This window comes from Mya arenaria, chromosome 1 (assembly GCF_026914265.1).
Source record: "Mya arenaria isolate MELC-2E11 chromosome 1, ASM2691426v1".
NCBI classification, from domain to species: domain Eukaryota; kingdom Metazoa; phylum Mollusca; class Bivalvia; order Myida; family Myidae; genus Mya; species Mya arenaria.
The window spans coordinates 16,516,319-16,532,642 of NC_069122.1; the positions used below are offsets into that span (position 1 = coordinate 16,516,319).

General features: G+C 34.9%; 1 protein-coding gene across 5 annotated transcripts in view; it reads left to right on the plus strand.

Moving 5' to 3' along the window:
• LOC128232077 (UPF0415 protein C7orf25 homolog) overlaps window positions 1-16,324 on the plus strand; it is a 43,130-nt gene that overhangs the window by 6,569 nt on the left and 20,237 nt on the right. For 3 of the 5 annotated variants that reach the window (XM_052945459.1, XM_052945426.1, XM_052945450.1), the window contains exons 2-3: window positions 972-1,015; window positions 2,138-2,249. In XM_052945459.1, the coding sequence (XP_052801419.1) occupies window positions 972-1,015; window positions 2,138-2,249 (156 nt within the window). Of the gene's footprint in view, window positions 1-15; window positions 93-971; window positions 1,016-2,137; window positions 2,250-16,324 lie in introns of those variants that run through there. The other 2 variants (XM_052945434.1, XM_052945440.1) reach the window with 2 other exon arrangements.

The window sequence follows — 16,324 nt, forward strand, 5'->3', positions numbered from 1 at the left end:
ACAGTCCGTAGGTGGGGGATTAGTGGAACGGTCCACTGAAGGCGGCGGATGTGCGTTCATAGTATAACGTTATAGACGGAAGTACGTTCATAGTACGTATGTTAACTTGGTTGGTAATATGCAAATTAGCAAATCCAGGGCTCTGTGTGGATTGAGAATTTACTGTAAATAAAGACCAGCAGACCCCTTCAGGGTTGAGCATGCTTTTCCCTGAAGGGATCTGTTGGTGTTTGTTAATGTCGCACGTTACACTGTCTTTAATAATCTGGAGACTCATTTAATGCCATACACACGCCAATTAGCTAGATGGTGTAATCATGACATGGTGTCAGTATGGTATTAATCTATATGTGTGTAGCTTAATTTAAAATATGATTCAGTATCAAATATTCGCGGCCCAAATGCTCTTACTAGCCAGAATACTGGGGCTAACTGGGGATTCAACCCAATTCCTCTAGACGAACAATAACCATACCCCTAAAAAGTCACAAGTCAACAGAAAGGCTGTTGGAAGTGCCTTTATAACTGACACAAAAACATGTTATTGTTAATTATATTGTTGAATTTGGCACAGTTGTAAAACAGAACATTATTAACCCAACCTTTTATAAGTTTGTTCAAAATCTCCATGCTGGCTTTTATATGTCATGCTGTCATTATTGTTGGAGGTTTTAATAGGGCTGTAGAGAAACTTGGTCTAAATGTTCACAATATGAAAACTTCAGTCTTTCTTAGATGTCACAAGGTGAACTATTTGAATAACCTTATTAGAACTCTCAGGCTTTATGCAATGAGATGTAAGGGCATCAGATATGACTAAATGCCACCTCTTCATCTTCATTGTTATGAAACTTGGCCAACAGAGATTCATAGAAGAGAATGATAATGTAAATCAACTAACTATGTTTTTTTAGTATTAAAGTAATTGTTGTAATTGAGATTGTATGGTTGTTGATATTCTACATTTTCAGATGGCTGAAGCTGATGCAAAGGATCATACGGAATTACTGAGGAAGTGAGTATTCAAAAATGGAAACTATCCTGTGCATATGTTTTTTTTCAAATTTTGAAAAGTTATTTAAAAAATAATTGAAATCATAAAGCCACTGTTTAAAATGCTCAAATATTTTTTTTTCTATGTGATATTAGCCTTAAGGGTTGACTCACAACATTGATGGGTTTATGAAACTTAATCAAAAAGGGATAAAATACTCCATTAGCATGGTAACTACGCTATGTTTAAAAAAAAATCTCGGACAAGATGTTAAAGGCTGTATTTCCACGTTTTTGATATCATTTCACAACCATGGGCAGGTAAACTTGAGAAGATTTTTTTGGTTAAGCTCAAGTACTTCAGATCAGTGAGTTATCTCCCTTGTTCTTCTTACATTTTAGATACCTCCAGTTTGGAGAGTATTTGGTGAATGTTTTTCAGGAAATTGAAGATATGCCTAGACTATAAGTATCTTCCATGGCCGAGAGTGTAAGATAGGTTCATTCCGACCCGAGCGTAGGGTGTTTTGCGGAAACGAGGTTTACCGAGTTTCCGCAAAAAACCCTGCGCGAGGGTCGGGATGAACCTATCTTACACGAGCGGCTATGGTAGATGCTTTTTCTCCCACCTCAGTTAAACAAAATTAAGTAAATATGTATTTTTTGCTGGAACTCTTTTGTCCCTAGTGAAAATAATTGCGTATGGATATGCGATAGCACGTGGTTGTCATGGATATGCGCGCAATGATCCAGTTAATGTTAATAGTCAAATCGGTCTTTTTAAATAGTTCTAAGGAGAATGAAGCACTATTTCTTGAATGGTGCTTGAAAACTGTTTTATGGTGACATTTGAAGCGAGAAATAATTAATTAGCGTTCTAAATATTACCATAAGACAAGATTTCTTGATGCTACTGACGACAGTCTTCAACAAGGGAGGTAATTACAACGTTGTGACCATTAAAAAAGGAGTTCCATACAGGCATTTTATCTTCGCCCGTGGGCAAGATAAGAATATCTAGCATGGTTAAATTATTGGATCTACTTATCTGAGGTGGGAGAAAGGGATGTCTATAGCTGAGCTCAGAGCAGTGATTTATCTTTCCCCCAGTTTTACTAGTTTGCTATTCTGCACTTGACTTCAGATACCTCAAATGTGGAGAGTATTTGGTGAAGGTGTGCCAGGAGATTGAAGAGGTGCCCGGTGCAGGCAAACTGGAGAGGAAATGTCAGGCAGAGCTCAAGTACCTAAGATCAGTGAGTTATTTTATTTAATTTACAAAACCTTGAACCTTTGTCATAGCTCAAAAAATGTCAAATATATCCAAATGAAACTTTTCACAAATATTGACAGAGACAATACACACATGTACTGCAAAGCAGAGGGGCTGTATTCACAAACATCTTGAGCCTGAGTGTCTGAATTTGAGCTTTTGACTCGCAAAAGCGGCATTTTAATTTTGTTGTCAAAAGGCCATCACAGAAGCAAATTTAAGCAAATTAGTTTAAAGTAGCTGTACTTTTAACAAATAATTGGTTCAACAATCAGGCATACTTTTATTTTCAAAACAAGTTTTTATTAATATAGATATTTTGAAACATTTAAGAATTCAATAGTCACAACGATATATATTGTTTCCACAAATGTGTTTTGTTTTTTATTGTTGAGTATTGCCCTGAATATCGACTAAAACAAAAACAATAACAACAACAACAACAACAACAACAACAACAGCAGCAGCAGCAGAAAAGCGTTGGGGTTTGCTAACCGACGATATTGTTAGAATAGGGTTCAACCATATGTCCTAAGATAGTTCAACCATATTCCCCGATATAGTTCAACCATATGCTTCCAGATACATGTAGTACAACTATATGCCCCAAGATATTTATGAAAACAGTCGGGTAAAACTAAAGGACAAAAGGTGATGTCTGCAACATTTCTTGTTGGAAGCTGTATCCTACGAAAACAATTTGAAGTAGGGTCTCTTGGGCTTTCAAAAGGACAAAGTACTCTTTTTTGCCCAGGAAACGAATTTGAAAGAGATTAATGTCAGCTTACAGCTGTCGTTGCAATTGGCTAGTATAAACTAAGGCAACGTATTGGCTTTGGACCAGACAGGGAAGAACACTATTGAGTTCACTAAATCTCTCTCATTTATTCCACAACCTGGACTACTTGTGGTATATTTGGCCAAGAACTTTCTGAAACTTTATACCCAAACTTTATTCATGGAAACAGCTTTGTAAATCTTAGAGGATTTAGAGTTTGTGTGATAGAAGTAATATATTTCGATTCCTCAATTATTATATAGCTCGTTTAAGATAATACAAAAAATGAGATCAAAGCCTTTCCCCAGACATTCAAAATTAACCCTTTGCATGCTGAGAAAATTGTCGTCTGCTCAAAAATGTCGTCTGGTTTATTCTAAATTTCGTTCAATTTACTTAAAACTTTCAGGATATATTGACTGAGTGGCAAACAGCTTGGAACCAGACCAGACGCCGAGTAACTCGGCGCCTGGTCTGGTTCCAAGCTGTTTGCAAAGCCTTTAAAATCGCCATCAGCAGCTTAAGGGTTAAGGTTCTACATTATTGGCAGACTTGAATGAACTGTGCAATCTACATTGTATGTAAACAATGGGCAGAAACTGTCCGCAGTTTTGTCCCTGAATAGCAGCAGTATTAATCAACACCCGTCTGTTACTCTGCTATTAGACAGAAAGAAGTGTGAACACACGCCATCACTTAGTCCAGTGCTATTAGACAGAAAGAAGTGTGAACACACGCCATCACTTAGTCCAGAAAACGTCGTCTTTAGACACATTGTTACAATATGAGGATTGCTTATTAAAAGTTCTGTTTTTTGTTGCATTGTCACTGTGTGGTGTTAAAGGGACTGTACACCAGATCGGCACCAAAACGAATCACAGGACAATTATTTTATAAAATGTTTTACTCTTTGATATCATAATTGTAAAAAACATGCCAAAATGAAAAAAAAATCGAGTCGGAGACCGGGTTCGAACCGGTGTTGCCAAAATTGCCGTCCAGTGTTGTATCCACTGTGCTACGAAGGCTTACACACATGTTGGAATATTAAAGCTATATACCTTACATGGTCATATCACGTGATAACATCGACTAGCCAATCACGCATAAGGAATGAATTCTACTAGGTAGACATACCTAGTAATCTTTTTTAATGGAAAAATACTAAAAAACTGTGAAAAATATATTAATTGTAAACTATGTGGTACTTCAGTTAGTAAGTTTCAATGCATTGTACACATCGATAACAATTTTATGTCAGTTTTCGACAATTTTCTCTTTTTTTCGCTGTCTCATAATACGGAGTACAGCCCCTTTAAAGACGTTGCCACTTCACTCAAAACATGAATTTATAAGCTAACTCACTCTTAGGTCTGTTCCGAATGGCGCTGAATTTTTTTTGGCGTATTGATATGATGATAAAAAATGCCATTTATTGAAAGTGTGATGAAAATCAGTGCATGAAGAAAGATAAAATAAAAGTTCAAATTTTTACAATTTTCCGCCGATTTTTTTTTATCAATTAGCGAAACTAAACCCCATTTTACACAAAATTTAGTGTTTGCCAGGGAATGCCATCGTTTGATAGAAGATTTGCCGTTAAATTCCTCTGTTAATATTACAACATGCAAGAATGTTCACCATTTCCCATGCTACAATCTTTTTGCCATAGTATTTCATCATTTTACAGCATAAAAACAACCACGCTGGAATTTGATAGAAACACTTGAGTTGGGTTTGGGCATAGGTATTATTAAGCGGATTTTATCACATTATATATATTAACTCTCAATTTTTTTCGTCATTGGCAAACTTACGCTGACGACATTTGCAACTAACTGACGATATATTCTGTGGATATAATCACGGATCTAAAAACAATGGCTTATAAGTCCGTGATATGATGAGATTTTCGATCAACATTAAACCTGTCTTAGTTAGATTGAATACATGTAGCATTATTAAAATGAACGGTTTGTTTTGTTATTGTGCAAAAGAAAGCAAGGCTTGACTAAAGACCACTGCCAAGATTCCTGTTGACAAACTACATAATACTTACTATAAATAAGTATTCCGTGAATTATTGTGCAAACTGTTAGGTTTGCCAGTTCAGTGGATTGCATCTATGAAAACAACAACAGAAATACATTTTTCAAAGAATATATGCTCTATGTGTATTGTTTACTGTATGTTTAAGACATTACCATAGAAATTATTTGCGCAACTTATATACAATAAAACATGAGTAGATTTCCAAGTATGGTAAACATTTAACAGATTCACAGTAATATTAGCTCGTTATCTTAGTACATCATGATAGCCCATCAGCCGTTGATTGGCTGGTAAACGTTGGTTATATTGTTATTCTAAAGAATCATTTTGACCAAGTTCACTCAAACCAAACTATTTCTGCTCACCTTAATTATATTTGCGGACGTTTTTTTCATATGTTACAAATATTAAATCCACTAGATTGTGAACTATGATCTTACTGAATGCAAGAAATGTCGATGTATTTACTATGTCCAATTGTCATCTCTTTTCAAAAGGAACCTGTCCCTCATTTTTAAGAGAGTAAGACGTAGTTGTCATAACTGTTGATATTCTGCTACGCCCTGAATCAACAAGAAATAAAGATAAATATACACTATATCTAGTTAATCAATTTATGAATGTGGCAGTTACAACTGGTATCTCTACAGCATCACGTACTAAACTTGAAGGCTGGCACGCCTCTCAAACCTCAATGTTAAAAGATACGAATCTTGAAACTAAAAGTAAAACCTGAACGAGTTTTTGTTAGCGGTTAGCTCGTCTCACGGTCTGCGTTTCGAAGAAAACATTTTTATTTTGACTGTATGCTTACAGCCAATGAATTACACGCTATTGTACTATTATTACAGCGGATATTGAAATTTTATAACGATGCACGATGTTGATACAAGTATACGTGTATATATGATTACAACATCGTTGTTCATCGTAGCTTTGCATATAATATATTTAATACATTTATGTTTAGAACGATGTTTTATGTGAATACAATTGATTTATCACATATTATAATTACCTACATGTAAACATGTGATATGTTTTAAAATTATTGTGTTTTAATTATGATACACACTCAAACGGATCCACGTATATTTTGTATAGGCATACTCACCATTCTTGAATTGTTGATGAAAATGTACATTTTTAAACCATATGTATATGTGCGTGTAATTCATGGGCTGTAAGCATACAGTCGAAATAAACATGTTTTCTTCACTCTTAACGTATTAAATTTGCTCTGATTTAATTTTTATTTATTACTGTGTCTTAATATGATTGAAAATTAAAGTTTGCATATTATATACATAGAGAAGCTCTTGGTGATTTCGGTAGCCTTTGATTATATTCTTTACGTGAAAAAATATCTAGCTCATAATTTAAAGACGTGTAAAATTTTTTTTTTTGTCAACCACTTGTTTGAGCCAAACATCAGACCACCCCATATGTTCTAAAAACGTTTTTACTCTGGTTCCCTAGTATGTTTCTGCTGCATTATTTTGTATATCAATTTACATTGCGTTATATCACGAACCTATAAACCATGGATTGGCATCTCTCATCTGTGTTAATGTGATTAGCTTAAACTCACGCGAACATATTAGGTCCTGATTAATACTTTGATAATTAGAGAAAATGCAATAACGACAAACTACAAACATATTACATGCGACATGTCGATCTGTGTTATATTAAAATAATTATCAGCAGAGCTGGCGGAAATAACCGAAGATCGCCGTTAATCACCGATCGGAGATTCGGTGGATTTTTCCGATATTTGCCGAGCGCGCGCTAAGGATTCTGGGTAAATTATTATTTCTTATCGTTTCACCGATATCGGGCAGTTGCCAATCCATGGTTTATAGGTCCGTGGTTATATGTAAATTTGATTAATTTTCTTTCTTCCTTATTGTTATTTTTAGCCCAAATCGGATGATGAATGACAAAGGATGGACATAATATATATATAAGTATCGGTATATGGAATTATTCTGTGTTGAAAGTTTTACGCCTGACAATGTTTTAAAGAAATAAAGGTGAATTTACTTAGATCCACCTGCTTTTGAAACCCACCATATTTCTGAACCGTAATTTATCATTGGAACTATTTTGTCAAATAATGATAAGGCGTAACTTGCTTTAATTTAAGGAATGAATTGCGGGCGTGATGTCATTATCGGGGTATGAACGCAAATGGGCTGGTCAAAGTGTGTGGAGTCCGAAGGACTCCACGAGTACTTTGACCAGCCCAATTGCGTTCATATCCCCGATAATGACATCTAGCCCGCAATTCATTACTTTTATTTACACCAATAGTTCATTATTTCATTCAAGAATTGTTAAAAAAAAACTTAATTTCATTTAAAAAAAAACTTTCAGTAACCCATTCCTACCCATTCTGTAAATACATTTAGAACGACCCAGAAGCATTTTTTTAATGACGTCACAATATCGCGGGAAAAGATCAACCACTTGAAATCACGTACACTTCAAACAGTTATGGCAACTACACATTTAAAATTTAAAAAACTAACAATTTCTAAAATGTTGATTTATATTTTACGGGACCTTCTGACACAATACAAACAATAACAAGATAAATATTTTCCATGTATATTGTTATGCAATGAATTGCGATCCGAACATATCCGAAGATGTTGCGTTCATCGATTGATGAACGCAATTGCCGAAATGACGTTCATTTAAGGAATGGAAGTTGAGGTGTAAATATATTAGAAATAAATAAATTCTTTTTAAGTTTAAAGGCAGCCTAAAGTGCCTGGCCACCAAGAGATTCAAATGTTTTATTAAATTAGCTACCAATGAAAATCTCAATTATTCCTTTTCTAAATACCATGACCCTAGTTTGTCATTATTTACGATTAATTTCCATTTTTGACAGTACATTGGTGAAATACTTAACCCATTTTAAAAAAATACCACAATATCATCTGCGTACAATAAGATTAAAAGCTTAAATGTGTTATTATTATTATTATTATTATTATTATTATTATTATTATTATTATTATTATTATTATATTTACTGACAACTAGCAAACAATTGTCAATACGAGCTTGAATGTGGCTCATAAAACATCATTTTATATAATTTAAAGTATATACGCAGCAGCCATGTTCTCTCAGCTGAGTTTTCCCTTTAATAAATAGCTCGGAATGTTTTTTTCCAAACATCTTACAAGTCACGTTATCGTTTCACAGACTAACCAGTCAAAAACGATTTAGCTAAGACTCATTTTCAGCAGTGGTAGTCTCATTCAAAAGGTAACATCAATCAATTTCATCACCGATATTAATATCTCGGGCTCTTAGTCTATGTTGTTAAGTAGCGGTTTTCCACTTCATTGAACCGTCAGTCCTTTTGGGAAACAATATTGTTTGTATATTTAGCATGTGAAAATCACGTGATAAGTATTCCGCCGTTAATAATAAACTGACTTGGTAGAAAACCATTAGGAATTAAATTGGAAAAATACGCAAAAATGCCAAATATAAATGTGTTGTAAGCAATGTGGTACGTCAGTAAATGATTCAATGCGTTGTACACAACGATAGCAATTTTATGTAGTTTTTCGACAATTTTCTTTTTGGAATTGTATTATCTGGTTACTAGTCTCCTTATGTATGAATTCTTCTTGCATGTCATTTATATACACGGAAAAATGAAAGGGGACAAACAAACTCCTTGACAGTTCCCTATAGACAATACAAATTTCAACTTACATGTATTCTGAAATTTTAAGCTTTATTTGTCATGGGAATATGACGAAATTCATCATGTTCTCACGTATGTCAAATTTAATTAATTTGTTATTCAAGGTATCGAATTCAATCTCGAGGTATTTTCATAGCTTTTGTATATTCAAATGAAACTTAATACACATATTGCCAGTTACAATACGCACATATACAGCAATACAATAACTACGGCGTTAATACTGTTGAGTTATGCCCCTTTTTTGGATGAAAGAAACACAACATCATTAACAGACGAGCGTTGGTGTTTGTTCGGCGTCGATCTTGGTTCACAATTGGGACAGTTATCACGTCACTCGCCTCTAACATATCTCATGCAGCTGCTGGATTCAACGTTCAAAACACTCAAAAACCCAGCGTGTATCATTATGAATAAAGATGGGTGATATAGTGTGTACTTAAAATACGCAAATGTTTATAAGAGGTGTGAGATTGATTTATAAGATTGCTCTCTTCAGAGTTGAAAGCTGTATGCCAAAAATAATCATTATGAGCATGGCAAAAGTATTTGGTACTAGGGTTCAAACCGTTTTAGAAATGTATGGAAGACAGTTGTCTTTGGTTATTTGTACCTAGAAATTTATTGATGTTTTTTTTCTCGATTTTAGTACTATTTGCGTTTACTTCAGTGTAGCTAGCTTGACTGAGGAGGACATTTCAAGTTATGCTGTCAGACAACTAATTGCAATAGGACTGAAAAAGGCATAATTTATCAGACTTTAACTGAAATATACATTATTTATTTGGGTTTTAATGAAATAGACAGCATCTATCAGGATTTTAGTGAAATGAACATCTTTTATTTTAGTTTCACTGAAGCAATGATATAGATTATGGTTTTACTGAAATAGACATTCGTTATAAGGGCTTTAGTAAAAACGACATAATTTATGATGGTTTAGTAAAAAAATATCATTTATTAGAGTAATGAATCTAATATATTTGTAGACATCATTTGCTAGGGTTCTAGCAATGCTTCAATTGAGCAGTCGGTAGACCAAGGCTTATCCGAGAAATTACTACTGAGCAGTAGAAGACCCCTTATTGATTCGGAGGTCTTCGGCTCATAGGTTAAGGTCACTGTGGCATTGAATGCAAAAAGCTTGTCCGAGTGATAACTTGACAATGCCTCGACCTATGGGCATCAAAACTAACTTGGATGTTGGACGTAACCAGAAGATGAACCCTAGTAATTTTGAGGTCATCGGTTCTATGGTCAAGGCCACAGGGACATTGAACGCGGAAAGCTTATCCAAGTGATAAGCCGTCAAAGATCAACGGTCCTCAAACTTGACATAGAGTTTGGGCCTGATCAGTTGATGCCCCTTTTTGACTTTGAGGCAATCAGGTCAACCAATCAGATAACTTGACACTGCTTGACCCATGGCCCTGATGCTTGACATGGAGTTTGGGCGTGACCAGTAGGTACCTCCTCTGGATTTTGATTTAATCAGATAAAAGATCAAGGTCATACTGACATTGAATGCGAAAAACCTGATCGAGTGATAACTTTACAATGCTTGCATAAAACTTGACATGATAGTTGTGGTTGTGACCAGTAGATGACCTCATTTTGATTTTGAGGTCATCATGCCAAATCTGCTGGCATTTCGGTCCATACATATTTTATCCAATTGTCCAAATATTTCTGACAACATGGCGCCCATGGAGGCTTCTGGAAACTATGATTTACTATTGTTTGAAAGAATAGCTTTTAGTCTATAAGAACGTTCGTATTCGGTTAAAATGGCACTGACACAGACAACGAAAAACAAAATACTTTAGATCTTTTTCATGTCTTCAACGACGCAATACATGAACTACTTGTGGGTATAGTTGGCAAAGTACAGTCTTACAGACCAAACTTTGTTCTGGCAAACAATTGTAAAGCATAGAGGATATATCTGTTTGTTGTTTGTTCGATAGAACCAATATCTTTGGATTCCTTAAGGAAAAGTGATGATGCTATATTTTGCATTAGAATTACATGAAATACATTGCAATGTTATAATGTTAAAGCAATCTTACTAGTGATTGAGCAGAAATACGTCACAGTCAGGTATGAAAAGCCATATTAAGCAATACTTCGTTGAAAAATACAGGGGAAAAAACTGCTTCTTTGCTAACCGACAGAAAGAAGTGTCAAGACAAGTCATCACTAAGTCGTCCAGATAGCCTCGTTTTTGAACCAAATGATGATTGCAGATATCCCGAAAATTGTTTTGTGCTGCTGTAGTTGCATTGTAATTGTGTGGTGTTGTGTTGGTGCCATTGAACTCGACACATGAAGGTTTGCGTTAGTTTCACTCCTTTGTCTCGAACGTTTCTAATAATATATATATAGCCGTGAAGTTAATGTATAAACAGTTAGGTTTGACAGTGCAGTTACAAAAATACATGTTTTCAAAGAGGCGCTGAACATATCCTCATTATGCTTATGATTTATGAAATTGCCATCGTCGAAGTTAAAACTTGTATACAAAAGATGACTATTATGAACATTGCCAGCGTATTTGTTACTTTTGGTCGAACCGTTTTACAGATGCACGGAAGACAGTTGTCTTTGATGATCTAAACCCAGGAAATATATCATTTATCTTAAATGTGTTTTTTCTCAAGTTTTACCACTTGTCCTTACATCAGCTTAACTAATGAGGACATATCACGTTATGCTGTCAGACAAATACTATGACTGAAATATATATTATTTATTAGTGTGTTATTGAAATAGAAACTATTTGTTACGGTTTTTATAGGGTTAATCACCTTTTTGAAGTCGTTACCATCTGCAAAGGCCCGCAAAGTGGTTTACAGCCCGAGTGCGCTATTATTGCATAAAATACACACCATGAGAAAGGTTTGTGTTTAAAAAAGCTGTTAAATTGCACGAAAATGCAGAAACAGTTAGTTCAAAATAACCTCCATAACAGGTACATGTGTGACGTCACGAGTGATGTCAATGAAAAAGTTTTACATTAAGCTCGATTAGGGCCGCAACATTTGGCAGTTGCATTTTTGTTTCGACGCCAATTTTTTGCAGTGTTCAATCGTGTGTGTTTTTTTAATTGACTGGATTACTTGGATTATTTCCATACAATACCTATTGGGTAATCGATTTATTACCGATATATTCCTACTTTACCATTTATTTGTTTTGACAACAGCATCTTCAACATCAGAAAAAAAAATGAAATGTCTTTGTTCATTACACACGACGTAATGGAACCATGTCCATACAAGTCGTTTGTTCTGAATAAAATCGACATAATTAACTCAAGTTCGGAGGAGTTAAACGTTTTAGACTTAATTTAGTGCTTTTAAAACAACCAAATAGTCAAAACAACTGCAGAAAGTACTATCTAGTAAACACACATCAGCTTGCTAGGAAAAGACAACTCGGAAGAAAATATGTAAGTTAATGCGGTTTATTTCGTTTGTTGATATTTGTATACAGCTGTATGCTGACATTTATTTTTGTGCAAAAGTTGGCATCGTTCACCAACTTTCGGTCAGAAACCAAGTCGCTCAACGGCCATTATTATGATGCGAACCATGATAGCGCGTATGTAAAACAAAAAGCCGGTCATTAACGGCACGTGAATTAACTGAAAAATGCACGTTGTCTACCGATAACGCCCGGGTTTTTGCGTTTTAACACACAACGATAACGTACCGAAAACACACATATTATGCAATAATGTGAAATAAACATCATTTATTAGGGTTTTACTGAAAAAAATACATCGTTTATTAGGGATGGGTCCCTTAATATCAGCATTCATGTAGACCTGCATGTGCGTCATTCGCCCTCATATAGACCAGCGTATGAACCAGTTTGCCCTCATGTCAATTATATCTGTGTACTCGTTTGTTTAATAGTGTTTAGGGTCAATATTTAACCTTTCTATTTTGTGATCATACCACCATGATTATGAGCAGACGCAGGTATTGAAACTTCGTATTCTCATTAACCATCTGAACAGCTGTTGGAATCGTCTTGAAAACATGACATAACAAAATAAGCAAATGCATCTTTACACTGTCTGGATAATAAATATTCATTTATTGCTTACAAACTACAGGTTAGCAGGAGGCGTTTGATTGATTGTTATTATTTTCTTTGGAGTTGAGCTCTTTGGTACCATTGTGCTTCTGACAGATGCATTAAGAAATGCTTTTAAACTTTTGTAAATACGTGCATAAGACATTGAGGCAGATGCTTAATACCTTTCATAATTCCGACTCGTAGGTTAGTCTTGACGTCTGGCCAATTTTAAAGTTTTGGTGTGCGATGAGTTCTTTAATACGATATATCCACGAATTTCGTACGCTTTTGGGTCACCTGATGCCCACAAATTAATACGATAGTCATACGACTGCCCTACCGTAAACCCACGCTAGTCCTACAAATGTCCGTTGACTTATAATTCAATTGTAAGTTTTTACTTCGACAGCCTTGACATATTGTTCCACAAAAGTCGTACAACACATACATGTATTTTATTTGGAACGCTCAGGACTACACTTCTTTCTAATCCACCTTTCCAAAACCTACGCCAGTCCCATCAAGCAAGCTGTCGTAGCTCCGCTACAATCTTGTTACAAAAATAATCGTAGGTCGTACATATGTGACTGGGGCTTATTTTATATGTTTGGTTCAGCATCCGCGGTAGGTTCTATTTATTGACATTATAAGGACAATTTTTTCCTTGATAATTCTAATATACTTGTTTGTAATACGACACGATAAATTAAATATGGTGGCTTTATAAAATGTATCGGTTTAGTTACGTATGTAAGTGAACCTCAATATTGACAGTTACTACCGTTCCTTACTGTTCCTTTATAAGATATAGAACACACTAGAAACAACCCAATCCTGCGCTATAATATTAGTGTTTGATACCTGATCCATCATGTAACAACGCGTTCTCAGTTCTAGTTATTCGAGACATTAATTGATTGCAAGATTCTGTCTTCTTAAATCCCTAATCGATGGAGCAATTGACGCAATGAATGTCTTTGATTTCCTTAATTAAAAAACGTATTTATCGAAATAAGCAGCATGATGCTGTTGAAATATTGAACTATAGGACTTTTACATTCGGAAAAAAATAATATGTTGATCGGTTCTACTGAGCACAGTCAGTCTTGAAACCTAATTTGATTACAGCTATATGTCTTGTAAGCATATGTTGTCAATGAGATGCATGTGTCGGTTCTAAAAGCTGTTTAACACTTTACAATTCATGGCTATTTTACAGTGACATGGTTGGAAATTGGATGTCAAAAAGAGTTAACTATAATCACATGTTAATTTGTCACATTTCGCAACACGAATTCGAACTCAAACACTCAGAATGTGGATATTTATCTAAAATTAAACCACTAGTTTCTTTTATATAAACACGTTCATGTTTATCACTTGAAAGGAATATTCGGTTTTATACGCCCGTTTTTATTTAAAAAAAACGATACGTAATAAAGTTTGACATGCGCGTATGTGCGTGCGTCACCACATTTTGCCAGAACGTTAATTGTCATAACATCTTGTACAAGCTCGATTACCAACCATACCACTTTGGTCACTCGAGAGGTTTCGCCCTTTATTTATTTAAAATACCTCAATTCGGTCTTGTCCGATCAAGAACATTATTTATTTTGAAGCCTTTGTCCAACCGTCACAAAATGTGGCCAGATTGTGTATTGGCATACTATCTCGGACAAGTCTGATAACCAGCCTTATTTTTTAAAAGTTACTCGATAGGTATCGCTCTTTAAGGTACATGACCACGTTCCTCCGAAAGATATGAATGTCGGCCGATTTTAATGAAACTTGGAACAAACAATCGTCAATGACTCTTCTTTAACAAGGTGTATTTATTGTTTTTAAATCCCGTTGTTTGTTGATTTACAGCGCCACCTAGCGGACACGTGCTATTTGGCGCAAACATTGATAAAACCGTAAAAACATATATTTTTTTGTAAACAAAAATCGAAATATGATTTATTGTAGTACGCTGAATAAATAATCCTCAAATCTGTCCTTTCCGATCAATCACTTTTGAAATCTTTGTCTAAACATCGTTAAACTTAGTCAGATGTGTATGGGCATAATATGTCGGACAAGTTCGAAAAACCAGTCATATCGCTCTAGTCACTCAAAATTTGTAGAAATTACCTAAAATCGGTCTTGGCAGATCTGTTTCAGAATCCTCCGTCCAATTATCACCAAATATGGTCAGATTGTTCATGCGCATGATATTTAAGACAAGTTTAACAGCCGTATGGCTTGAATAATTCGAGAGTTATCACCATTTTATTGTAGAAATTACCTTAAATTGATTTTGTCAGATCAATAACTAAAGAAGCCTTTGTTCAATCATCACACATTTCGTCAGACTGTATGGGCAGAATATTTTGATCAGGTTCGATAACAAGCCATGTCGCCTCAGTAACTCCACAGTTATGACCTTTGAATTGGCAAAACTGTCCCTATAGTGTCGGCTCTCTAAATGTGACTTATCACCAAACTCGGTGTCCCAAATTTAGGCGTAAACGGGCGTAAATTGTAAATTTGGCGCTCTTGTTAGAATTTTTTGAATTGATATGTTTATTTTTAGAGATGAAAATGAAGTCTAGTATTTGCTGTTAGAATCAATCTGTTATTATATTATACAGAATATATGCATATTTCAGAAACGTTGTTTGAGTTGATAGAATGTTGTTCTATTATTCCAGGGAAAGAGCTATAGTAATTTAATCATCAAAATACACTGGGCACACATATATCATTCTTAAGATAACTCTGGCGATCCATGGGTTTTCATTTTGCCATATATCACACATTTATTAATTACACTTTAACATGCCTCTCTACGTTTTCCAAATGCAGTTCCCATCGTTAAAACATAACTGTGATATCAGAAATTAGCGACAACAATGCGCAACATTTATTAGGGCATCTCCATTCGCTCATTAGGCCTGCGTCAAGATCGTTTTCTGGAAAAGGCTGATTTCTCGACCATCTTTTCTATCAGTTCCCGTTTTAAACTCAGGGAGAGATAGTACATGTAGTTTTATTTTATGATTTTCGGTCATCTTAGTACAATGTCATAAAGTTATTTGAATGCTTTTTATTTACGGACGGGAATGAACCGACGAGATTCAAATCTGAATCTCAATTCCCTGATATCTGAAACTTCCTCCATCTTTTCATCATTTCCTGTTATTAAATCTCTACATTTCATGAGATTCTCTAGTTTATTAGCAAGGCGTCAGAAAAGGCATTGAGTAACATTTGTTTTCAGGCTGAAATGAACCGACCGCGTTCATAATAGTACAAATTGAATATGGTCAATACTTAACATTTCTATTTATATAGAGACATTATCATGAGTGTGTACAGATTGGACGTATGGATTTGTTCAAAATATGAGTTTTAATGTACT